The 27,342-nt window shown below is 38.5% G+C and overlaps 2 protein-coding genes across 6 annotated transcripts in view; one reads left to right on the top strand and one right to left on the bottom strand.

Annotated features, from left to right (window-relative positions):
- Window positions 1-27,342, bottom strand: part of XPNPEP3 (X-prolyl aminopeptidase 3) — a 71,862-nt gene that overhangs the window by 28,276 nt on the left and 16,244 nt on the right. Inside the window, exons 2-6 of one of the 5 annotated variants that reach the window (XM_081819112.1) lie at window positions 24,855-24,971; window positions 23,824-23,971; window positions 18,937-19,030; window positions 12,703-13,110; window positions 10,372-10,574 (exon numbers count right to left, since the gene is read on the bottom strand). In XM_081819112.1, coding sequence (XP_081675238.1) covers window positions 10,372-10,574; window positions 12,703-13,054 — 555 coding nt within the window. In that variant the 5' untranslated portion in view covers window positions 13,055-13,110; window positions 18,937-19,030; window positions 23,824-23,971; window positions 24,855-24,971. Of the gene's footprint in view, window positions 1-10,371; window positions 10,575-12,702; window positions 13,111-18,936; window positions 19,642-23,823; window positions 24,424-24,854; window positions 24,972-27,342 lie in introns of those variants that run through there. The other 4 variants (XM_081819110.1, XM_081819109.1, XM_081819111.1 and 1 more) reach the window with 4 other exon arrangements.
- Window positions 18,034-27,342, top strand: part of ST13 (ST13 Hsp70 interacting protein) — a 54,254-nt gene continuing 44,945 nt past the window's right edge. Inside the window, exon 1 of the mRNA XM_081819114.1 lies at window positions 18,034-18,203. The gene's annotated coding sequence lies outside the window, so the exon portion shown is untranslated. The remainder of the gene's footprint in view (window positions 18,204-27,342) is intronic.

Raw genomic sequence — 27,342 nt, 5'->3', positions numbered from 1 at the left:
TTTTTGAGTTGCAGGAGTTCTTTACATATTCTGGATACCATACCTTTATTGTATAAATGGCTTGCAAATATTTTCTCCTATTCTGTAGGTTGTCTTTTCACTTTTTTGATAGTGTTGTTTGATTGATGCACAGAAGTTTTTAATTTTGATGAAGTCCAATTTAACTGTTTTTCTTGTGTTGCTTATTTTGGTGTCATACCTAAGAATCCACTGCCAAATTCAAGGTCATGAAGATCTACCCCTATGTTTCTGCTAAGAATTTTATAGTTTTAGCTCTTAAGTTTAGGTCTTTGATCCATTTTGAGTGAATTTTTGTATATGGTGTGAGGTAGGGATCCAACATCATTCTTTTGCATGTGGATATCCAGTTGTTCTAGCATATCTGAATTATTCTTAATTAAATATATAGTTAAAGCATTATTTTGAAAGAAAAAGAATGATTCTGATAAAGAGGATGAAAGTGCTACTATGAGCTTGGGTGACGGCCAAGCCATCCTTGGTTTGAATTAGCACTGGCTTTGAAATCAGTGGTATCAGGAAATAATAAAACCTGAACTTCAGCAACTAGCAAAATAGATTGGAAGGAAGTTGCAAATCAATGACAGTTCTGTTTAAAAACCCAGTGGTGTTGTTTGCTCTTTGCTGAAAGCAAGATGACTCTCCACAAGAGTTTCACCTTTGTGGCCGGCAGGTGGAGCTCCAACCAAAGGAACCCAGGCACCTTTAATTTTTGATAAATCAGCTGTGAGACACACTACAACTAATTCAAGTAGGGTAAACTGATGATGGAGGACAAAAGATCATGAAGGGATTATTCAGTGAAGGAAATGAGCCATTTTGCAGATTTAGATACAACAACCTGATGAATTCTTTTTAAAAATGGCTCCTGAGAATTTTAGATCAAGGAACAGTATCTCTGGCTTTAAATACTGCTGAGGGTAGGGAAATGTTAGTGCTCACTGTGGTTCACATGACAATCCCTAGTTTACTAGAATGGATTAAGGGAGGGGTCCAACACAGAAGGACTATTGCCCTGCCTCTCCCTTGTTATATAAACTGTCACTGCGTCCTAAAGCTGCATCAATGCTGTGGATGCAGGTACTACTGCACTGGCTATCTGATGAAGAAAATGAACATCCTTATGGGATCCTCCTTACTCAGGTTATGACTGACACTGTAATAAAGGATTTCATATATGACTTTGTTGTTGGACCCCAGGAGAATATAAAAAGATAGTTTCAGATCTTTAATCTCAACTTCCTCCTATGGATAATAAAAAGATAATAATGAGTTTAGGACTTCACAGGAGAAATAAAATCCAATAAGAAAGAGGACATGTAAAAGAATAAAATCGGACCCTTGTCTTTGTTGTTGAGTTGTAGGAGTTCTTTATATATTCTGGATATTAGATTGTTATCAAATATAGATTTGCAAATATTTCTCTTGTTCATAAGTTATCTTTTTACTCCCTTGATAATGTCTTTTGATGCACAAAAGCTTTTAATTTTGATGAAGTTCAATTTATCTATTTTTTATTGTTGTTGTTACTACTGCTTTTGGTGTCATATCTAAGAATCCATTGCCACAACCAAGGTCATGAAGATTTACCCATATGTTTCTGCTGAGAAACACATACAAAAATTAACTAAAAAAAATGGATCAAAAGACCAAAACATAAGAGCTAAAACTATAAAACTCTTAGAGGAAAACATAGGGGAAAAGCTTCATGAGCTTGGATTTGGCAATAATTTTTTGATATGACACCAAAAGCATATAGGCAACACAAGAAAAAAACAGATAAATGTTGTATGATTCTAGTAGGCAAGTTCAAAGTAGGTTTGAGGTTACCAGGGGCTGGAGGGAGGGGAAATGGGAGTTATTGTCCAATGGTTACAGAGTTTCTATTTGGGATGATGAAAAAGTTCTGGAAATAGATAATGGTGCTGGTTGTACAACAATGTGAATGTACCTAATGCCACTGAATTGTACACCTAAAAATGGTTAAAATAGTAAGTTTTGTTATATAAATTTTACAACAAAAAAATAGCAAATGGAAAGAAAATAAGGGGGTAACAATTCAGATCCTTAAACAATTTTTTGGTTTTTTTAGATTTTATTTATTTATTTGACAGAGAGACAGACAGCAAGAGAGGGAATACAAGCAGGGGGAGTGGGAGAGGAAGAAGCAGGCTTCCTGCTGAGCCGGGAGCCCGATGCGGGGCTCGATCCCAGGACCCTGGGATCATGACCTGAGCCGAAGGCAGACGCTTAACGACTGAGCCACCCAGATGCCCAACAAATTCAGTTTTTTATGTTTAATTAAAAATGAAATAAAAAGGCAGAAATTGAAGAGTGCCAAGTTTTGATAATTTTACAGTAAGGCAGAGAACTGGCAACTGCCTGTCTTCAAACTTCTCAGGGTATAAACATCCCAAGGCAGATATACTCAATTTATCTGAGTTTAGAGGAATTTTAGAAAGAAAAAGATTCTAATGAGCCACTATCATCAGATGTCAAAATACAGGCTTTTAATATAAAGATAATAATGGAAAAAGAAGATTGCTATGCTTCGTATCATGCCAGGTCATCTCTGGCAGGGAACTCAAGACATTTTAACAAATGTGTGAGTGAATGGCTGGATGCAGAGAAGAAACTCTTTTAGATCTACTGAATACAGGAACACTATGCAGCACTGCCTAGGACTGCAAATGAACCCCTTAGGGATGACAGAATTAATTCAAGGGAATGTGGGGATGCTACTGTGGAAAGAATAAAAATTAAAGTCTATTTAGAAGTTAGAATGTATAATAAAAAAAGGATACTGTGATGTCTCCCTAACCTGATTGTATAACTGATATGAATATAATGTTTGAATAAAAATTCCTCTGCCTACTGGGTCATAAGAAAAAAGGAATAACTTGGATCCTTTCTTCATCCAGTACTCATTGGACATGCAACATGGGAGCCTTTAGAATTAACCTAAGCCAATTAAACTAGTAAATTTGAAACATTATTGGATACCTAGAAGGCAATAAGAAATTACTATCCTAAATAAAGAAATGTCAGATATAAGTATATTAGTGTCCATAAACTCACTGAAATAAGCCAGTGTGGCCAATGAGGAAGACTGTTGAATCAGGTCACAAACAGTACACTACAAGGGGGCTCAATAAAACCATACCCTGAGGAGCCTTAGCTGCGTCCAGTACAGTGCAGACTATTCAATTCATACAAGCTAAAGGTGACTGGTATTCTCTACTATCTGGCTAATGCAGTTTTCTCATTATTAATCACCAATGAGAGCCTACAACAATTTGCATTCTTGTGGATTGGCTTACAATATACAGTATTACCTCAAAAATATTAAAACTCTTCTGAATATTGTCACAATCTGATGAGGCACGACTGAGATCTAATATAGCTGGACAATACAATATATTGATGGTATTATTTTCTTTTTATTTCCCCTTTATTTAATTTTTTAAAGTAGGCTCCATGCCAAGTGTGGAGCCCAATGTGGGGCTTGAATTCACGACCAGGAGATCAAGACCTGAGCTGAGATCAAAAGTCAGATGCTTAACCGACTGAGCCACCCAGGTGCCTGGGTATTATTATTTTCTTTTTTTTTTAATTTTTATTTGCGAGAGAGAGAATGAGAGAGAGCACGAGAGGGAGGAGGGTCAGAGGGAGAAGCAGACTCCCTTGCCGAGCAGGGAGCCCGATGTGGGACTCGATCCCGGGACTCCAGGATCATGACCTGAGCCGAAGGCAGTCGCTTAACCAACTGAGCCACCCAGGTGCCCTGGGTATTATTATTTTCATCTGAAACTGCGGATCAAGTTAAAAGCGACTTTACTAAGGTCATAAATCATATGACTGACTGGGGATGACTGATTAACCTTGCTAGAAATCCAGGGCTCCACAGAGACTATGGAATTTTGGGAGATTACATAGGTTGGAGCAATCTGTGACATATCACAAACCACTAGGAATAAATTGTTATCAGTCCCTGACCCTCAGATTGAAGAGGTTCAACAACACTACTGCACATATTCGGTTTTTAGAGAAACCATACTTCACTTAGGGATGTTCTTGGCCCCAATTCATAAAATCACAATGAAAAAGGCCTTATTTGATTAGGGGCCTTAACAAAAAAAGTCTTCTTAGACTGCAGAAGGCTATGACTTAAGCTATTATGTTAGAACCATATGATCCTAACACTGAAATGATATTAGAAAGTGTCAGCCCCTGCACTCATACCAACTGGTTTCCACCAAAAGCCATAATCACTACTCCAAGATGACCTCTGGCTTTGGTGTTAAGACATTATTAGATGTTGCTTTCCACTCTATGTCTTTTGAAAGACAGTTGCTGATTTATTTTGGGGCATTTGCTGAGATCGCCCCAATAACTAAAAGACTTACAAGAGCAAATTAGGACCTGAAATACCTATCATATCATTGCTAGTGTCAGAAGAACATTCCAGTAGGAAGAGCGATGCCCAAAAAAGTTGCATCATGAAATGGAAATGCACTATATAGAGCATGCGACCAGGGGATGGGACAGACTTGTATTTATGAGCCTTTTTTCCTTGGGTCTCTTCTTTCAACCAACTGCCCAAGGATGCCAGGTAATTGGTCTGGTTCACAGATGGTAGTTTCAGAATTGAGAGTAATTCTGTATGGAAAGGAGGTGCTCTGAGTCCAGCAGAAGGTAAAATCCTCATGGAAGAAGGTAATAACAGACTGATCCACTGAGCTGAATTATATGCTGTGATAGAACTAGATACAAATAAAAGTCTTGCTATTTGGGTAAATACTGATCCCAGGCTGTTGCCAATTGCCCTGCAATTGGTCTAACAAGTGGGCCATAAATAACTGGATAGTAAAAGATCCCCACATGTGGGGCACTGTTCTTTGGAAATCTCTATGGAAATTCTGAGGGCAAATCAAAGCAGGCCATAATGATGCTTACCAAAGAAACCCAAAGCCAGGGTTTGTAGGTAACTGCAATCAATAAATTGATGGCCTAATTCGTTCTCTTGAAATGGCAATGAAAGTCCATGAAATGAATGGACATGGAGGAACTCAAGCCAGGCAGCAATGTAAAAAACAATGACATAGACCACTGGCCCCCACTGAAGCTCAAAAAAAACTGCCTTGGTTGCCAATGGTACAGTCCCATTTTTCTGTACTTATCCAATCTGTCCCCCTATTATTGGAGATGGACTAACCAGAAAATTCTACTTCAGGGGGAAAGGTGTGGGTTAAAATTAGTGTTGAAAGAAGGAAGAAAGGCCAGATTGTTGCTGAGGGGAAGGGTACCAATAAATGAATGCCACAAAAGGGAAAATCTAACATAATTTTGGTGCCTAAAGAGATGCTTAAAGCAAGAGAATAATATTTTCTCTTAGCTTTGATTCAGAAGCCTGTCGGGGCAAAGGACTCTGATGGAGTGTCCTTTCCTGAAGAGCCAAAGAGAGCTGAACAATAGCTAACCTAACAAATACATTTCCCAGAGTGACGTATGTCCTCAAAATGGATGAAGAAATAAATGGGAGCTCTGTCAACAATGCAAATGTTTTTTGATTCTCATTTCACAGGATACATCTATTATAGAGGAGCTGTGCTGGGAAGCAACCTGTGGAAAGTGTTTAGCGGGCTGAATCTGAAAAACATTGACTAATAATCTCAAAGAACATTATGTGCCATTAATCATGATGATGGCTTTAAAAAGGTACCAGAGGGGCGCCTGGGCAGCTCAGTTGGTTAAGCCTCTGCCTTTCGCTCGGGTCATGATCTCAGGGTCCTGAGATCGAGCCCCAAGTGGAGCTTCTTACTCAGCCGGGAGTCTGCTTCTCCCTCTCCCACACCCCCACCCCCGTCCCGCCCATGCTCTCTCTAATAAATAAAATCTTTTTAAAAAAATATATATTTTATTTATTTATTCAACAGAGAGATAGCGAGAGCAGGAACACAAGCAGGCGGCGTGGGAGAGGGAGAAGCAGGCTTCCCGCCGAGCAGGGAGCCTGATGTGTGACTCAATCCCAGGACCCTGGGATCATGACCTGAGCCGAAGGCAGACGCTTAACGACTGAGCCACTCAGGCACCCTAAATAAATAAAATCTTAAAATAAAAACGTACCAGAATATGGTGGTAGAATGTTATCTACTGCATATCCCTTTTGTCAAAATAATATTATGTGTTGGGCGCCTGGGTGGCTCAGTCGTTAAGCGTCTGCCTTCGGCTCAGGTCATGATCCCAGGGTCCTGGGATCAAGTCCCACATTGGGCTCCCTGCTCGGCAGGAAGCCTGCTTCTCGCTCTCCCACTCCCCCTGCTTGTGTTCCTGCTCTCGCTGTCTCTCTCTGTGTCAAATAAATAAATAAAATCTTTAAAAAAAAATAATAATAATATTATGTGTAAAAATAGCTATTTGCCCTGTTATTGTGAGTAAATAGGCACAAGAAGGAGGAACAACTGGGACACCTGGATCACTGATAAAGGACAAGCACTAGGTATAACTCGGTGGGTCCACATTCCTGAGAATTCTGAAATCTGTTTGGTTATGGGAAGTGCTATGAAACACTCAAACCAAAGTCTATTAGGAGTGACTACTACTCATGTGATCTAAGCCTGGGGGAATTAACATTTTTGAAGTACCAAATGTATTTCCTAATTGTACAAAGGCAGTTAGTACTCAATGACATGTCTGCTGTTGGCCCATTTGAAATAAGAGAGCTTTAGTGGAATTAGGAGCTGCTTAGGAGTATTTGGTCAGGCAGATTTGTTGTTGTTTTTTTTTTTTAAAGATTTATTTATTTTGAGAGAGAGAGCGCAGGAGTGCACAGGGCAGGGGGGAAGCGGCAGCAGAAGGAGAGAATCCCTCAAGCAGACTCCCCATGGAGCACAGAGCTTGATCCAACGACCCATGAGATCAGGACCCTAGCTGAAACCAAGAGTCAGATGCTCAAAGGACTGCGCCACCCAGGCACCCAGGAATATTTGTTTTTGTTTTTTTTTAAAGATTTTATTTATTTATTTGAGAGAGTGAGCGTGAGTGGGGAGAGGGGCAGAGAGAGAGGGAGAAGCAGGCTCTCTACTGAGCAGGGAGCCCGATTCTGGGCTGGATCCCAGGACCCCGGGATCATGACCAACTGAGCCACCCGGGTGCCCTGGCATATTTGTTTTTAATGAGGAAAGACATACTGCTGAAAAAGACCTACTAAGGGGCACTGGGGTGGCTCAGTTGGTTAAGCATCCAAGTCTTGATTTCAGCTCAGCTCATGTTATCAGGGTTGTGAGATCACGCCCTAGTACTGGACAGATAATACTGATGTTAATGATCAAATATAGAGTGCTTCCTGTAGTGGATTAATGGGTTCTGCTACAGGTTTCTTCTTACTGGAAACCAGTATCTGTCAAACTATGTAACTTGGTTATGTTCTCAAGATGTTTTGAATCCTAAAAAAACAGAGATATGGCCTCTGATCTATATTCGTATGAGAAATAATATATTGTACATAAGAAAAGATAGATTGTAGGGGCGTCTGGCTGGCTTAGTCAGTGGAGCCTGCGGCTCTTGGTCTCAGGGTTTTGAGCTCGAGTCCCACGTTGGGTGTAGATATTACTTAAAAAGAAAAGAAAAGAAAAGGTAGATTGTGTTGGAGAGGACAAAATAATTACACCATGATGGGGCATGGTAAGCTGATGGTGGCTCGGTAACCTGAGCATTTGACTTCAGATCAGGTCATGGTCTCGGGGTCCTGGGATTGAGCCCAGCATTTGGCTCTGTTCAGTGGGGGTCTGCTTCTCCCCCTCTCTCTGTCCCCCCATCCAGCTCATGCTCTCTCTCTCAAATAAATAAAGAAAATCTTAAAAAAAAAATTACATGAAGATTTTTTTTTGAAAGAGTGTGTGTGTGCATTCACACAAGAGGGGGAGAGAAGGGGCAGAGGAGAGAGAAAAAACCTTAAGCACACCTCAATCTCACAACCCTAAGATCATGACCTGAGCTGAAACCAAGTGTCAGATGCTTAACCGACTAAGCCACCCAGGTGCCCCTATACCAAAATTTTCTGATTTATACTGTAACTACAATGGTATTGCTATATATGGTATAACATAGGAGGCATAAAGAAATTAATATTGTAGATACTAATACTGAAATTAACGATCAAATATAGTGGGAGACTGAATTAAAGCTATCTCAGGACATTATCCCTATGGAGGAGAACTGGTCTGAGAAATATTTAGAGTTGATTAATGATAGATTAATAATTCAGCAGATGTATACCATAAGGAGCAGACACTTATAGATCCAAGAAGCGAAAGAACTGTATAGTTACAAAAACATGGGAAAGTATAAATGGATGTTTAGCTATCTGTTTAAATCCATACCAACCCCACACTGGATACTGTAAATGTTTGGATTCTGCATGTACATTTTTATTTTCTTATATGATTATGAGATATTGCAAGGCAAGTAAATGATATCACACTAAGGATTACCGTTTTATTAGAAATAAGACTTGACAATGGGTTATGGGGGTGGACTGCTCTGTGTGGGTTAATTCCTGAAATTAGCTTGAGCTGTTTGGCTAAATTCCTGTATGGCACTGACTTTGGTAAAGGCATAGCATGAAACATACTCATTAAAAGTGTTGTGAGGGCAATGAACACATGAAAAGATGCTCAACGTCACTAACCATTAGGAAAATGCAAATTAAAACCACAGTCAGAATCTCTTTCATACACTAGAATGGCTATTATCCAAAAACAGAAAACAAGTTGGCCTGGATATGGAAAAATTGGAACCCTTGTCCATTGCCAGTGGGAATGTAAAATGGTACAAGTCCTATGAAAAACAGTACGGTGGTTCCTCACAATATTGAACATAGAATTACCATTTGATCTACTAGTTCTACTTCTGGGTATATATCCAAAAGAAATGAAAGTAGGGGTTTGAAAAGCAGAATGTGCATAGCAGAATTATTCACAATACCTACAGACAGAAACAACCCAAATGTCCATCAAAACAAGAACAGATAAATAAAATGTAGCATATACATAAAATGGCATATTATTCAGCCTTAAAAAGAAGGGAAATTCTGATATATATACCACAGCATGGATAAATCCTGGAGACATTTTGCTTGATGAAATAAGTCAGAAATAGGGGCGCCTGGGTGGCTCAGTTGTTAAGCGTCTGCCTTTGACTCAGGTCATGATCCCAGGGTCCTGGGATCGAGCCCTGCATTGAGCTCCCTGCTCAGCGGGAAGCCTGCTTCTCCCTCTCCCGCTCCCCCTGCTTGTGTTCCCTCTCTCTCTGTCTCTCTCTGTCAAAAAAAAAAAAAGAGAAGTCAGAAATAAAGTAACAAATATTGTATGACTCCACTTATATGAGGTGCCTAAAAAGTAGTCAAATTATAGACTCAGAAAATAAAATGGTGGTCAGCAGAGGCTAGAGGGAAGGAGAAATGGGAAGTTATTGTCTAACGGGTATAGAGTTTCAACATGGGATCATAAAGAAGTTCTGGAGGTTGCACAACAATGGGAATGTATTTAATGCCACTGAACTGTACACTTAAAAATGGCTAAAGTTTAAATTTTATGTTATATATATTTCACCACAATTAATGAAAAGTGTTACAAAGAATTTTGGGGCAGTTTGTACCAGGTTCTGAATACTGATAGCAGTGAGACTAATGGTTTATATTTGGTCTCTCTGTGAGCTCTCTGAAGGGCTTTGCTGTTGTACAGCAGGAATAAGCCAATATGACCAAAACCGCAAAAATCTCTAGCTGAGATTCCATTTTGGGTCCGTTTCCAACGTGTTCTGTGTGTCCATCTGTGGTTCCTTATCCACGAGAGGAAAAAGCATCCTGCCCGGCCCTTACTGAGGGAGGACAATGACAGCCTGCACCTGGCTTCTCTGAACCCTTCTGTGAGACAGCCATGGACTGTGACAGGTGTTCTTACTTTAATGCTGTTGCTGTACTATACCCCTTTCCTATAATAAATTACAGCTTTGTAAGCACTGTCATTTTGGGTCCCGAGTCTTCCTTAGCAATCAAACTGTGTTTAACTGCCACTATTGTTGTGGTTATTATTAGGAAAGGAAATACAATGAATTAATTTATGTTGCTCCAAGGAGAAACAACTAAGATCATGGATGAAAGATACAAGAAGGCAGATTTATCTTGCCTTGTAAGGTATTGAGCAAGTCTCTAGACATGTTCACTAAACATTAAAGTAGAAGGTAGATGCTCATCTACTGTAAGATTACTGCATTGGGTACCTCAAGGTACCCACCGAACCCTAAGAACTTAGATTTTTTAATTTGGAAAAACTTTTTCAATAGGAACCATACCTGTGATGTTAGCTTCCCAGCAATCTGCATTCGCTCAATTTCTGCAGGAGATTTGATCAGCCGGAGGCGCTGTACCAGCTGCTGGACAGCCCGAACTTTATTCTTGCTCCTGGCTTTGACCTCAGTCAGATGCTGCATGTAGTCTGAGTGAAGCTGTGCGTGAGAGGGCCTCATCCAGTCATACCAGACCATATTTGTCTCATCTTAAAATGAGCAGCAAAAAATAAATAAATAAATAAAAATTAACAAGAAATACCAACTGTTATAATGACTTGAACAAGAGTGAAAACTGTAAAACCCGTGACATATAACTCTCTCAGGACTGAAGCAACTGAAGGGTTATGTATCACTGGAAAGGCTATTCCCTGCAAATGGCAAGATATTCTGACACCGAATATACAGCTTTTCTGCCCCCAAACTTCAGGGTTCCTTATAAAGATGGTAGATGGGACTAAAGCTTTTTCTCCAGCTTTGATTTCATTATTTATTAAAGAACTCCACACCACAACTGAGCTAGAGGCACTGTTGAATAACTAAACATAAGAGGAGTGAAAAAAATACTCAGATCTTGACCTCCTGGTTAAAAGTATTCTCTTCCTTTCCAATCTCAGTGTTAGTGAAAGGAGGTTCTTATCTCATTTAGGAGCAATTCTTCATGGCTATGGAAACACTCTAGTGGATAATGTGTGCTAACCCATCTGCCATATATTCTCATTAGACAACCACGTTCTCCTTTTAACTCTAGAGACCCAAGGAACTGGTCTCTATGTGCCTGAGATATAAGATGTGAAGGCCCATAATGAAAATGTTCCCACTTACACCACGTCTCCATTCGTCCCTTTCTTTTTTCCTGACGTGGCCTAAGAGCAGCATTCCCAACAACTGAAGTCTGAAGGTTGTATGTTTTATACAAAGTATTTGGGAAAGAAGAGGGGAAAAATCCTACAAATTTTGATTGGTTATATATTAGTGATACAACCTCCTAAATATTTTCATTTTAAAATAAAAATGGTTTTAAGTATATTATATGTCAAACGCTAATCTTATTTTTAATAGAAATTTAATTGTACTTTTAAAACAGTAAAACCACTTCTACTACCTGTTCTTAGGGTATGAAATCATAGCCCAACTTTTTTTGGTTTTTAAACTTTTAAATAAGCATGATTTCACGAATCTTTTCCTTTGCCTACTACTTTTATCTAGTAAACTACTAACATTAAGAATGGTGAATGAAAAGTACTTTTGAGAAATACATTTGGTGTAAGGCTTTATTTAACAGTACTAGGTTGATGAAATTTACACTGTTGAATAGGACAGCTAGCGACTAATTAAAAAAATAAAAAAGCTAAAAAAAATGATTCTGACTTTGTGAAGATATAAAAAAGTTCCACTAATTTAGCTGAGTAATTACCTCTGTAACATAGAGAATACTTGCATAAAGCAATGAAAACAATTCAAACATATTAGAACTTGCATATTCAAATGAGTTTTTTCTTTCAAAGGAGTATTTGCAGGAAACAAGTTCAATAAATTCCATCATCACTGGAAACAATTTTGGAATTTTTTTTAGAAACTGACTTCAGAAATGATTTATAAACCATACAAGAAAATCAGACTATAATTTTACAACCATACATATTTTGTCTAAAATTAGTACTTTCCAACTTGATCAGCTATCTTATTTACCAAATTTGGCTCTAAGCGACTTTTGGACACTTCAAAAAATAAAATGCTTCCCAGAGCTGTAGATTTACAAGAATCACTAAAGATAGTTTATAATGTAGTGTAGGTTCTGAAAAGTTCCAGAAAAGGAATCCTAAAACATTATGAGTGATTATAATTTTACCAGAATAAACGTAGAGAAAAACAACCTTTTTGAGGGGCATGGACTCAACTGTGTACTATATGAATCACCTGAGAATCCTGTTTATAGTCAGATTCTGATCTAGTAGGTATGGAGTGGGCGCCTAAGATTTTACATTTTCAATTATCTATTATGTATTTGTAATTCTAATATGTGTCACCAGGTTATTCTGATGCTGGTGATGCACTGATCATCCTTTGAGAATACTGCTTCTTTCTAAAGAGTTGGCAGAAGTAATAAGCAGTGATCAGAGGCCAATAGACTGGTCAGTGATCTGGAAGAATGACCTATGCTCATTCTGCACTTTAAGTCTTGTGGAAAAGATTTATGATCCTTTCATGGTGCTCAAGGAAATGCCGCTACGATAATCATTTTAGAAAATTAAGAACTTTGTCTAAATAGGCAAGGAAGGTCTTAATCCAAAATCTGGACTGTGATTTGATTTGACTTCTGCTCTCATTTGTTACCTTTCAGTTTTGGTACTAGATGTTGAAATTCTTCCAGTGTATAGGCTTCGTCCACTCCCGTTAAAGCTATTGCTCCATCAGTGCCAGATCGTGGGCCATCCCAAAGTTCTCGACTAGGGTCTCTCCGAGGCACAAAAAGCATGGCCTTATGCGCTGGTAACTGCTTGCCAGGGAGGCTTTGAAGGACCAGAATGCTATCGGGCTCTTGGAATCCACACAGGTACAGGAAATTGTTGTCTTGGTGGAAAGTATAGGGGATATCATTGCTCATGTAGTATGTAGGGTTGGACAGGAGAACCACTGTCTGGTCTGTCCCACTCTGCCCTTCTGTTTCCTTGTGGATCAGAGACATTAGTTTGTGCCTGCGAAGTGCATATTCCAGTTGAGATAGTCCTGGCGTCACCTCTCCTAGAAATGACAAATAACAGTGATGCTTTGCATTTACATAGTGTCAAACTACTTTTAAGGTAGCTTAATATTAGATGAAGACACCCAAGATCATTTCTTCAATTTATGCCAAATCTCCTCATAGCACATGGGGAATTAAGGAGATGACCCAAGTTTCAAATTTTCTATTCCACTGCAAAAAGGTTGGAAGAAATGATAGTTAAATGCGTTCCTGCCGGAGAACTGGAATCATGACCCCATAAGAGCTCTTTCATTCTTTTACTCATTCAATCAAATCTTTATTGAACAAATCTTTATTATGTGGAAGGCATTGTTAGGCATATAATTAAGGTTGACCTGAAGTGTCAATAAAAGGTGAGAAGGATGACATTATCCGTGTATGACTTTCCTGAAAGAATGCAAGCTCCATGAGGACATAGATTTTTGTCTGTTTAATGTTATATTCCCAGAGCCTAGAATAACAACTGGAATGTAGTGGGCATTTGATAAATATTTGTAAAATGATGTATAGTTTTTAACATAATAGAGTTTAAGGCCAAAGAGCTTCCCCCAATTTCAAGAGTTAAAAATAAATTTTTCCTTCTGAATTTCTAGTGCATAATAGTACCTTTCTAATAGGACTTTTCACTCTCTACTTTGTATTAACAGTAGAGCTGGGTACACATAACTTCCTTGAGGGTTCCCTCCCTGAGGGAAAATCTTTTTATTTTCCAAGTGGGACCATCTTTGTACTTTCCAAAAACTCTAACAATATTATCTACCTCTTGGGGCTGTCATGAGAAGCAACCTTGATAAAGCATGTGGTTCTTAAGCAATGAAGACTCCCCAAAGAATCTTTAGAAGCTATGGATTCAGGGGCACCTGGGGGGCTCAGTTGGTTAAGCTTCTGACTCTTGATTTTGGCTCAGGACATGATCTCAGGGTCGTGAGATGGAGCCCTAGATGGGGTTCCATGCTCAGCAGGTAGTCTGCTTCTCTCCCTCTCCCTCTGCCCCTCCCCTTGCTTGGGCACATGCACCCTCTCTCTCAAATAAATAAATCTTAAAAAATAAATAAATAAAAGCTATAGATTCATTGTTTACTAAACTGCATGCAGGCACACACAAACTTTTTTGACATATATTTCAAGAGTTGTCTGATTCACCTAAGCCCACTCACAAACTCTTATTAGGAACCTGTGTTATGAAGTGTTACATATTAGTTCTCAATATTAGTACCCAGCACACTGCCTGGTTGCTAGCCCAGTGGTGACTGGGTGAGTGTTTCCCTTCTGTATTGGAAATTATGTGTGCTTTCACTTCAGGTTGCAAAATAAAAGAACTACTAAAACAATCACTCATGAAAGCTGTATCCCTCAGCCTACACCTAGCAATAATAATAGTAAAACACCACCTAATGCTTACTGAATGCTTCTTCTTTTTTTTTTTTTTAAGATTTTGTTATTTGACAGAGAGAGAGAGACAGCGAGAGAGGGAACACAAGCAGGGGGAGTGGGAGAGGGAGAAGCAGGCTTCCTGCTGAGCGGGGAGCCCAATGCGGGGCTCGATCCCAGGACCCTGGGATCATGACCTGAGCCGAAGGCAGATGCTTAACGACTGAGCCACCCAGGTGCCCCTTACTGAATGCTTCTTATGTGTCTGGTACTATTCTAATTACTTATAGGTATCAGCTCATTTAATCTTTACATTGACTTCGTGATGTGGATTACTATTATTTCCTGTAGTAGCCAGTCTCCACATCCAAGCATGGAAAGATAGCCATGAAATACTGCTGTATGAAAAAATTACAGTACAAGATGGGTAATATGATCCCAATTATTAAAATAAAACACAAAAACAAAGAGCAAAAAAATTAGAAAAAAAAACCAAAAACAATTTCTGGGGCACCTGGGTGGCTCAGTTGGTTAACTGTCTGCCTTTGGCTCAGGTCATGATCCTGGGGTCCTGGGATCGAGCCCTGCATCGGGCTCCTTGCTCAGTGAGGAGTCTGCTTCTCCCTCTCCCTCTGCCCCTTTCCCTGCTCATGAATGCATGTTCTCTCTCAAATAAATAAAATCTTTTTTAAAAACGGAAAGAACCCCAAATTTTATAGTGGTAATCTATGGGGATTGAGTTAAGACTGAGATTTTCTTTTTAACATGCTATATTTATTTAGAGAGAACATGTGCCAGTGGGAGGCAGAGGGCAAAGGGAGAGGGAGACAGAGAATCTTAAGCGGGCTCCACGCCCAGTGCTTGATTTCACATAGAGCTCAATTTCACAACCCTGAGATCATGACCTAAGCTGAAATCAAGTTGGTCACTTAACTGACTGAGCCACCCAGGTGTCCCTTTCTAACATCTTTTTATTATTATTTGAATTTTGTTTCAATGAGTATATACTCTCAAAATTAAAATCCCAAATAAAGAGAAAAAGAGAGATCATGGGCAGTCCATGTCATACTCATAACCTACAATGGTTCTTTGTTGTCCATTAGATCAAATTCAAACTCTTAAGTAGATTTTAATGCTCTCTACCAGGTGATTCCAATTTATCTGGTCAACTTTTAAAAAACAGCTTGAGATATTATTTACATAGCATACAATCCACCCACTTAAATGTACTATTTAATGGTTTTTGGTATAGTCACAGAATTGTACAAACATTACAAAAATCAACTTTAGAGTATTTCATCACTCCCAAAATAAACCCCTGCCCATTTCCTCCCAATCTGCCCAAGCCCTTGGCAACCACTAATCTATTTTCTGTCTCTATGGATTTGTCTATTGCAGAAATTTCATATAATGAAATCACATAATATATGGTCTTCAGTGATTTGGCCAACTTTTTTTAATCATTTCTCCAATTATTCTGAAATTAATTCCTTCTTATGTCTTACATAGGTCCAATCTGTTCTTTCCCTATTACCCTGCTGACAATGTGTCCCTTTTCCAAAATCTCTTCTCCCTCCACAGCAATTCCATTCCCAAGATTTCAGGCTCAACGCATGTTTGTTTTTAGACTCCTCTTATTCAAAGGGCTTTCCTGATGAGCCCAGGTCACGTTAATTTGTCCCTCTTATTTTTTTTAAGTTAATTGTTTCATTTTCTTACATATACATCCTATAGTTGTGTATAAAGGTAATCACATCATACTGAACTCTTTCAATAAATATTTTCCCCCTTTTCCTTTGCTGTTTGATTCGTCACTTCCCTTCCCTCCTTCTACCCACATGAATACCTCACCCACACTGGTAATCTAGCATGTATCCTTTCCTATTTTTCTCAATACTCATATACTTGCATTTAGGGTTTTTTGGTTACTAGTGTTTTACAAACATGGGATACTACACATTCTTCTGTATCCTGCTTTTCTATCACAGTGACACCTCATAGAAATCCCTCCCACCAAGTCATCTTGCATAGCTTCAATTCATTCCGCTTGATGTCTCCGTATATTTCTTGGGGTGATGTATCATAACTTACTGGTCCATTTCTATACTGGTGGGCATGTATATTATTTTCAGCTTTTTGCTGTAATAATAAAGATCTTTGTACTTATCCTGGTACCTTTATGCCTTATGTACTGGTGCTTTCTATGGGATAGTCCCAGGACAGACATTGCTGGGTCAAAGACCTTTGAATTTTCTTAGTACTCATGTTCAGTACATGAAACTCAGTTGTTTATGATTGCCTTGGAAGAGTCTAGTTGTTTTACCTATGTATAGTTTATCTCTCCAGCAAACTCTATAGCTTGCATTTCATTAATAAAATAAATTAACTTTTATTTATATATAAGAGAAAAAAAAATCCACATTTTTATTGATGAAGTTGGTAAGAAATAAAAGGTAAGTAAGCCAACAGAGTCAGTCCTGGAAGAGCTCACATTGCATTCCCCACCCCCCCACCCCGGGATTGAACTGGCTAAGAGTCCTCTAGGGTTCTTGGGCAGAATACTGAACTTTGTACCAGAGCCCAGGAAAAGCTTAACTATTTATCTCTGATAATTATTCATGTTAAGTCTGCCACTGTTACCCAACATTGGACATTTCCCAATGTACCCAAGCAGTAAATACCCTCTTATAAAAGCAGAGGCTGGTTGTAACTGGTGGATCATCCAACCTTTCCTTTTTGTCTTCTCTTTTCTCCCTTTCCTGTGCTTTGCTTTGGTTTCCTCACAGCTATAGTCCATGTAATAAAACTAAATTACAAATCAGTTCATTCTGTGTTTGTTTTTAATTTTGGGAAATAAGAAAATTCACAATTTTAATGACCTTAATGTATGTGTTCTCTCCTGTTCTCATTAATAACAAAGCATATACAGAGATATATTGTAAAGAAACTTCTGAAAAAAGATACAACTATTTGGAAATCAAAACAGGATTGGAAAACTATCTTTTACTCCCTTCAAGATACTCCTCTACCTCCTCAATCCAATTTCATACAAATGACTACATGAGAAACATTTAAAACACTGGCTACCTTTTCCTAAACTTACGAATCATCAACGCTATAGAGTGGACCATTAACTAAATGCTTCCAAACTTCTGAAATCTCAAAGTAACAAAGAACTCTTTGGTCATGACAAAAAATTATCCAAGGAAAAAAAGACATCTTTTCTTATCATTTGAAGGAGGAAATAAAAAAGGTGTTATAAAGTAATGAACTTAAACCCTAGAGATAAACCTGGCAGTTGTTATGGCCTTTGATCATAAAACTAACCATTGTAATGGTCAATCTGGCCTGAATTTCTCCAATAAAACCGTGTCTGAATAGACATCCTGGTAACTTTGTCACACTGTAATGTAGTAAGGAACAAAGTTAGTATTTTATCATGTGGAATCAGTTAAGGATAGAGGGGCTATTCTAACAAGCTTCTTTACCAATCAAATGCCTACATGTCACAATCTGGACTCTGCAAATAGCAAAGTCTCACAATCAATTCTGAGACTCTACAGCTAAGAGGAAGAGCTCTTTTAGGACATTCAGGATTGCTCTTCTCAAGAGAATAAGAAAAATGTTCTTCATATTTAATCAGCCAAGCAGAAAACCCAAGAGGAAAGTTTTACAAAGACTGAAAATGGACAGAAAGATGCAAATCTTTGCTATAATCTAGGTATGTATTTTAATTATTTCCCAAAAATAACTAGATTAGGATTTTAATATGGTCTGATTTTGAACCAGTGTTCTTAAAATCAATTGTGTTTAATATTAGGTAGTTTTTATTGTCTATAAGAAAGTAGTTTACAAATTGATCTATTACTATGTAGCTGGAGAATGGGGGTAAAAAAAAGTTAATAAATGTTTCCTTTATAAAGTAAAATACAGACCTCTCTGAAAAAAATGAAATGACCAAATAAACAATTAAAGAAGTACCCTAAATAGATTTTATTTGCATACATTGAGCAAAACAAGCCTGACAGAAACGGTACATACTGTATGATTCCAAGAAGAGGCAAAACAATCCATGTTGATAGAAACTGGAGCAATGGTTAAAGATGGAGAGGGGGTACTGACTGGAGGGGAGAAGACTTTCCGGGGTGATGAAAACGTTCTATATCTTGACTGAGGTGTGTGGGTTATATTGGCATCTACCTTTGTCAAAACTTACTGAATTGCAATTCATGATATGTAAATTTAAGATCCGTGCAATTCATGATATGTAAATTTCACGACATTTAAAAAAGTATACTACTCTCTAAACTTGAAATACCTTTTACACTAAGACTTCCCTCAGGTGAATTTCTTCTTATTAAAAACCTATGACAAAAATAGACTTTTCAGAAGTTCCAGATAGTATTCTTTGGTACAAGTCTTTTGTATTGTTTTGTGGTTAAGTATGGACTCACAGTCAGACTTCCGTTGAGTTGGAATCCTGGCTCAACAACTTACTGAGTGACTTGGGGAGAGCTACCAAACTGCTTTATGACTCAGTTTTCTCATCTGTCAAACGGAGATAGTAATAGCAATTACTTCTCAAAGTTGTCAGGAGGATTAAATAAGTTAAAATACTTAGAACAGTAAGCACTATATAAATAGTAGATACAATTATTACCACCATGAAGAATTACACTTAAAGGGGTGCCCTGGGTGGCTCAGTAGTTAAGCGTCTGCCTTTGGCTCAGGTCATGATTCCAGGGTCCCCGGATCGAGCCCCACATTGGGCTCCCTGCTCAGCGGGAAGCCTGCTTCTCCCTCTCCAACTCCCCCTGCTTGTGTTCCCTCTCTCGCTGAGTGTCTTTCTGTCAAATTAATAAATAAAATCTTAAAAAAAAAAAAAGAATTATACTTAAAGATGTCATTCTGGTAATCCAAAGCCAGGGAGGACACTGAAAGAGTAAACTTTACATGGACAACCACTATCCCTATCAAAGTAATATTTACATAGAAACCCTGAAAGTCTTTGGCTTTCTCCCACAATAAGGAGTCTCATGTGATTCAGAAGCTTTTTATTATTCAGTTCTTTATAAGATTCCTGATTCTTGTCTAGAGCAGATTCTTGCTAATCTTTACTTCAGAGATTTCTCAATATGAATGAGAAATATGCACAAAGGTTAAAGAGAAATAGAAAAGTCATTTATTATTTTTTTTTTTTTAAAGATTTTATTTATTTATTTGAGAGAGAGAGAATGAGAGACAGAGAGCAGGAGAGGGAGGAGGGCCAGAGGGAGAAGCAGACTCCCTGCCGAGCAGGGAGCCCGATGCGGGACTCGATCCCGGGACTCCAGGATCATGACCTGAGCTGAAGGCAGTCGCCTAACGAACTGAGCCACCCAGGCGCCCCGAAAAGTCATTTATTTTTAATGTATCAGTATTTAAACCACAGGAAAATTATTGTATCTCCAATTTTCTTTTCTCCCAGCATTAAAAAAGAGAGAAATACTCCATAATTCTGCACTAGATGACAGTTTATGGAATTTCTATAAACTAATTATCAGTATAATGGTAACCTGAAATGAGTAATCAACAAACACCATACATATAGGTTATATATATAGGTTTAGTCACCTGTAAATTTATATATGTAACCACTCCAGTCTTTATTCTGCATTAAAATCTATTTCAGAAAATGAAGACAAGAGGAAAATGCACAATCAATACAAATAATGTGGTCATTTAAAAAATTCCATAGGTACAAAGGAAGTGAGAAAAGAAAATATATTACTTTATTAAAAAATAGGTAGGGGCGCCTGGGTGGCTCAGTCAGTTAAGCCTCTGACTCTTGGTTTCAGCTCAGGTCATGATCTCATGGGTTGTGAGATCGAGCACCTATCCCCCTCGGGCTCTGCGCTCAGTGGGGAGTCTGCTTGAAGATTCTCTCCCTCTGCCCTTCCCCCCCCAGCTCATATGTGTGCACTCTCTCTCAAATAAATAAATCTTTAAAAAAAAAAATACAGGTAGACTTCATGGTGAAATATTTATTAAAAAAATTAGACCCTGAACTTAAATTTAAAATCTCTAGAACGCAAAAAAAATTTTTTTTTAAAGATTTTATTTATTTACTTGACAGAGAGAGAAAGATCAAGAACACAAGCAGGGGGAGCAGCAGGCAGAAGGAGAAGCAAACTCCCTGCAGAGCAGGGACCTCGATGTAGGGCTCCATCCCAGGACCCCAGGATCATGACCTGAGATGAAGGCAGAGGCTTAACCAACTGAGTCACCCAGGCGTCCCAAAACTTTTTTTTAAAGATTTTATTTATTTATTTGAGAGAGAAAAAGAGAGAGCGAGGGAACACGAGCAGGGGTAGGGGCAGAGGCAGACGGAGAAGCACACTCCACACCGAGAAGGGAGCCCAATGTGGGGCTCAATCCCAGGATGCTGGGATCACGACCTGAGCTGAAGGCAGATGCTTAACCAACTGAGCCACCCAGGTACCCCTCTAGAATACAAAACATTTTTATACTACTATTCTGCTCATCAGGTGTAACCTATAAAAACTGTTTTGAAACGGCTACATAAATGTAAAGTCATCATTCTGTAAACTCTGTGATGGTGGTGATGATAAAGCTATGAATGAGTTTAAGAACTGAGTGTTTGGGGATGAGGATGTAAGAGAGGTATGGGGAAGGCACACTCTGCTTCAAAATGTGACCTGTGGCCAAAGATCTGGTTTTAGGCATCTCATGCACCCACCTGAATGAGTACCCATTAGGTAAGTGGTGTTCATCAGAAACACCCAGGGAGCTCTTCAAAACATATGGCCTAAGCCCTACCTTTGAGATTCTGATTCAGTAAGTCTATAGGATCATGGCATGTATGTATATTTTTAAAAAGCTCACCCAGTGGTCTAGGCAGATTCAGACCACCTGGAATTTCTGTCATTTCTTGGATATATATTTTAATCTTTTAAATAGTATAAAAATCTTACCCCACCAAAATAAATCTTGATTTTTTAGATATTGAAGTCAACCATTTTAATAAAACTTAAAAAAAAAAATACACCCCTTGCTCAAGGCAGAACCACAACTAAACTATGACTGAAAGATGGAGACCTAATTGTCTAAGGGAAGAAGATTCAGGAATTATTATCTAGCACTCACTCTAGAACCAACCTTTTCATCACTTTAAATATCATACTTCACAGTAACTGTATAGCCTCAGCCATTATATTTGATGATAAGGGACAAACAGGTAAATGGTAAAAGCATTCCCTCAAATTGTGGGGTCACACAGCTATAATCTGAATACTTCCCAATGAATCTCTTCAATACTGTAGTTGAAAGAAAAACAAGTGGTTCTGGGTATGTCAGACAAGTCATTCTGACAAGCCCAACTCTCTTTCTTAAAGCGCTATAAACTACATCACATATTCCAAAATTAAATGTGCCCAGGAACGTAACAATGTTAGAAATATAAGTTCTTGGAAATAATGCTTCATTAGGCAGTAGTTCTTCCTATTCTCTGGTAAGTTGCAGTGTTTATGTGAGTTGAACACCTTGCTGTTCTGTTAATGACAGCATTACTCCTGTGTCAATGTCCAGGAACTATGTAAGTATCTATCTGCACAGATATTATAAAAAGTAGATTCACGGGGCACCTGGGTGTTTCAGTCGTTAAGCGTCTGCCTTCAGCTTGGGTCGTGATCCCAGGATCCTGGGATCGAGCCCCGCAACAGGCTCCCTGCTTGGTGGAAAGCCTGTTTCTCTCCCATTCCCCCTACTTGTGTTCCTGTTCTCCCTTTCTCTCTCTGTCAAATAAATAAATAAAATCTTTAAAAAAAAAAAAAAAGTAGATTCACACTGAATAGCTCAGAATGCCACTTGCCTTCCCGCATGGAATCACTTTTTCCTGCTTGGGTGATAAGTGGTGGGCATATTAGTGTGATCAAGGAGGATGAACCGACATTTTCTGTCTCTACAGACACAGTCCTTAGCACTGGGATGGCAATGTTAAAAAAGAAGAAATGGGGGGTGCCTTGCTAGCTCAGGCAGTACAGCATGCGACTCTTGACCTTGGGGTTGCGAGTTCAAGCCCTATGTTGGGCCTAGAGATTACTTAAAAATAAATACATACATACTTTAAGGAAATAAATTTTAGAAATCACTAGGAGACCTTGGGGGGAGTCAGTCTGATTTTTCATTTCCATCTCAAGCAGTAGTAGCACAGTTAGAATTCCTTTATCTCTGAGCCACTCTGTTGAGTATTTTCCAGGTTACTCTTGCTTCAGGAAACTTGGGTGGATATGGCCAGGAAAAATCGAGAGGAAATAGCTCCCCAGAATTCAGAAAGAGCTGATGCAGTAATTTCACTTCTAAGAATTTATTTTTAGGGAATAACTGATTGGTATACAAAGTATACACATGTGTATACACACACACACACACAGACACACATACTTCTTTATAAAAAATAAGCCTAGAAAGATACATATACCAAAATCTCAACAGTGGTTTTCTATGAGCAGTGGAATTATGAGTAATTTTTTTAAAAAATATTTTTACTTGTATTCTCTAATATTTCTATAATACATATGGATCTCGTGTAATAGAGAAAGGATTGAGCTATTTCCCAAAAGTTTTAAGTACTTACAAGTACTGGGAAAATAGCTATGCCAAACATGAAACTTTCTGAAGAAAACCAAGTAACAGATGATATAATTTCATACTCCAAACTAACCAACTGACTGCCTCTGTAAAAGAAACTTATTTTAAAAAAAATTACATGCCTTTTATTTTTTCTCAATAATTTACTCTTTCTCCACTCCATAATCATTTTAACACCTCCATGTCTACCTAGAGAAAGACAATTGATTAATACTTTGGATACTTACATAAGGCAAAAACTGTATACCTGCTTTCTTTAATACTGATGATTCTGTTTTAAAATTCCATCTACTTCTAACCCCTCTTACCCCAATGTCTAAAACCCTATGTCCAGAAGAGTAAAAATTAAGACAGACATCTCTTTCCCCCCCATAGCTGATATGAGCATAATACATTTATGAATATGTATCATGTATATTTATTTACAAGCATTTTTTATACAGTTATGCACATAACACACATAGAAAACAGTTTAGATAGAGGCTATCATCTTGACAATATGGTTACTAGTTTCAAGGCCTAGAAAATGCAGCTCATCATGTAAAAATATCTCACCACGAGAAATCAATAATTTTCAAAGCTGGTAAAATTCAATGTCAATTCAACTTTTTTTTTTTAAATGAGGTTATAGGTAGGTTGATAGGTTAGAGAAATACTTAAATTAATACTAACTGGAATGCTAGTAAGCTTACCTTACAGCTTTGAAAAACTCTGATTTCTTGTGTATTTCAGTGGTGAGCTGCATTTCCTGAGTCTCAGCCGATTTCCCAGCAGGAATTCCAGTCTGATGAAGAATCAGCAAAAGGAAGCCCTCACTGAGAGACACACTGGTATCATTCACTGAGTGGAGATAGTGAAAGAGTAACATATTTCTAAAGGCAATTTAGATTATTAGTCTATATACTTACATAATAAATACAGATTTAACTTCCCATGGCAGAAGCAACAATTAATTTCCCTTGAAAATCTGACTGCTTTTTCTATAAAGCATTTGGTTTTGCCCTATCTACCTGTTTGGAATGGTATTCATTTACCACAGTTCACCCCTTAACTGTCTCTTTATCATTGTTATCACCTCTCAAAGTTGTGAAAATCAAATCTGGAAATCTAATGTAATCTACCTAGCAATATTTTTGTTAAATGAAGTGAGCATTTAGTACTCTCAAGAAAAACATGTTTTCTTTTTTTTAAGTAGGCTCCATGCCCAACACGGGGCTTGAACTCACAACCCTGACATCATGAGTCTAATGGTCCACTGAGCCAGCTGGGTGCCCCAAGAAAAACATGTTTTCTAAAATGTCTTTAACATAGCAGTTTACAGGGATTCAATCGTTTGACTGACCTAGCAACTATGTCTTAGAAAGTAATGTAACTTTTCTTTTAAAATATCCTGAAATACATACTTTTCATTGATAATTCTGAATTGTAAGGCTTATTGTATTTATTGCTCTAGATAGTGCCATCAACACAGTACCATTAGCCACATGTACCTTTTTAAGTTTAAAATTCAGTTACCTAAAAAACTAAAATAAAATAAAACATTAAGTTCTTCAGTTGTACTAGCAACATTTTAAGTATGCAATAATCACTTGTGGCTGGTGGCTACTGTATTGGGCAGCACAGATCTAGAACACTTACATCATCAAAAAAATTCTATTGGATAGCACAGTTCTAAGTAAAGCATCTAAAGAGAGAGAGAGTTATTATAGTTAAAAGGGCTTACCTGGTCTGAGGAGGTGTGGGTGTGTAAAGGGGCTGGGCTGGCCTAAGTATCGGTTTGGAATTCTCCTCTCTGGGATGGGCTGGAGGGAGTACCTTCGCTGAGAACATGACAAGCATCCTGAAGGAAAAATAAAGTGAAATGGAACAATTATGCAGAAAGTCCTCACAGTATGTATACATTGATCTATCTCCAGCAGACAGATGCTCTAGAAAAATGCAAGTTAGGATCTCCTTCAATATTTTTATGGCCCTTCCTCTGTGCCAGTCAGGGCCTGTGTTGGGCCCTAGGAATACAAAAATGAGATAATTTTTACCCTTAGCAACCTCAGTCTACTGCAGTATAACAGAGGTACATACACATAGAGTATGAATAAGGAGCTATGGGAACAGAAGGAAGGCAACAAACAAAAGCAAGGAAGGGGTGAGGGTATTTCACAGAGGTAGTGTGAAGCTGTGTCCTATAATTCAGAAAAAGAGGGGCACCTGGGTGGCTCAGTCGTTAAGCGTCTGCCTTGGGCTCAGGTCATGATCCCAGGGTCCTGGGATCGAGCACCGCATCAGGCTCCCTGCTCGGCAGGAAGCCTGCTTCTCCCTCTCCCACTGCCCCTGCTTGTGTTTCCTCTCTTGCTGTCTCTCTCTGTGTCAAATAAATAAGTAAAATCTTTAAAAAAATAAAAATAAAAATAAAAAATAAAAAAAATAAAATTCAGAAAAAGAGAATTAACATTCTTATTGAGAATATGTGAAGTATGAGAAAATATGCACATGCTATCTCATTTAACCTTGGAAATGTTAGAGCTAGATTAAATCATGTCTGAAAAATGCTTAATCATGGTATACAACAAACACTGTTATTAGCATTCATTCAACAAGATTTAAACATGCGACTGGAACACATGCTAGAAAAAGACATAAGGAGGTCTTTGCTGTGGTCTTTAAAGAATATACAGTCTACTGGAGGTAAAACAAAACGACACTAACACTACATGGTGAACACCATGGTGGATTCATTCACAAGGTTTTTTTGAGAGCACAGAGACTAATACAATGTTGCGGGATGGGTACAAAAACAAAGATAGGCACACAGTGCTCTGGGGAACACAGAGAAGCACACAAAAGGTGTTGGTGTGGGACTGTAGAAGCAGGGGATGCCTACTCTGAATAAGAATTACTCAAGTGAAGGGCATCTGGCTGGCTTAGTTTTAAGTAAGAGCCCCATGTTGGGTGTAGAGATTACTTAAAGATAAAATCTTTTTAAAAAAATCAGTCAATTGAAAGAGAAATGGGTCTGGAAGGTGTTATGAATGAGATTATGAAAGGGAAGGCATAGAAGGCACTGTGTGTGGGTGGGGGGGGGGGAAAGAGTTTCAGGTCAGTGTTGCTGGAGGAAGATGAAAAGATTAGAAAGGTAAGGATCAGACAGTGAAAGGCTTTCTTTGTATACCAAATTACAGAATTAGGATTTTAACTGCCATCATCATGGCTTTTTTACAAACAAGGAACTGGATTCAAAGAAGTAATTTGTGCCATGTTACACATTACTGGGGAAGCTGGAATTCAAACCTAGGGTTTTTTTGGTTGTTTTTATTTTAGATTTTCTTTATTTGAGAGAGGGACAGAGTGCGCACCAGCAGTGGGAGGGGCTGAGGGAGAAGCAGACTCCCCACTGAGCAGGGAGCCCTATGCGGGGCTTGATCCCAGGACCCCGGGAACATGACCTGAGCTGAAGGCAGATGCTTAACTGACTGAGCCACCCAGGCCCCCCCAAAACCTAGGTTTATTAAACTCCAAAATCTTTGCTCTTATCCCTCCACCCTGTTGCTCAGTAGGTGTTCTCTGTTGATCCCAACAACACAGTCAGTACTATACAATCTCCTCGTGAACATACAACCGCTACAACAGGAGGATGTGATGTCTGGATCAAGTTAAAGGTTTTTGTAGGGACTATGTAGTATGAATGAGGTGTATACATTTGGTGAGTTAGGAGTCTTAAATGTTAACTCTGAATTAAATTTACAGAGGATTACTGAAAAAAATTATAGCTTCTTGGATGATTAGAAAGACAAAATGGTAAAGGTTTCTGGGCAGTATGAAAATTGTTAAGGGCGCCTGGGTGGCTCAGTTGGTTAAGCGACTGCCTTCGGCTCAGGTCATGATCCCGGAGTCCCAGGATCGAGTCCCACATCAGGCTCCCGGCTCGGCGGGGGGTCTGCTTCTCCCTCTGACCCTCTTCCCTCTCGTGCTCTCATTCTCTCTCTCTCTCAAATAAATAAGTAAAATCTTAAAGAAAAAAAAAAAAAGAAAATAGTTAAGAACAGTGAAAAATGAGAAAAAGGAAAAACAAGTATTTCCTGGAATCTAGCTTTAGAAAATATACAGAATACATATTAGGAAATATGCCCAGTCTATATACATTGAAAGCTTAACAAAGATGAGGCAAGTGATTTACAGAAATACAGAGGACGGAGGAACTAGCTAGAGGACAACAT

This window comes from Leptonychotes weddellii, chromosome 5, assembly GCF_054177405.1.
Source record: "Leptonychotes weddellii isolate Sample4059 chromosome 5, ASM5417740v2, whole genome shotgun sequence".
In the NCBI taxonomy this organism is placed as follows: Eukaryota; Metazoa; Chordata; class Mammalia; order Carnivora; family Phocidae; genus Leptonychotes; species Leptonychotes weddellii.
This window is presented reverse-complemented; position numbering and strand designations above follow the sequence as displayed.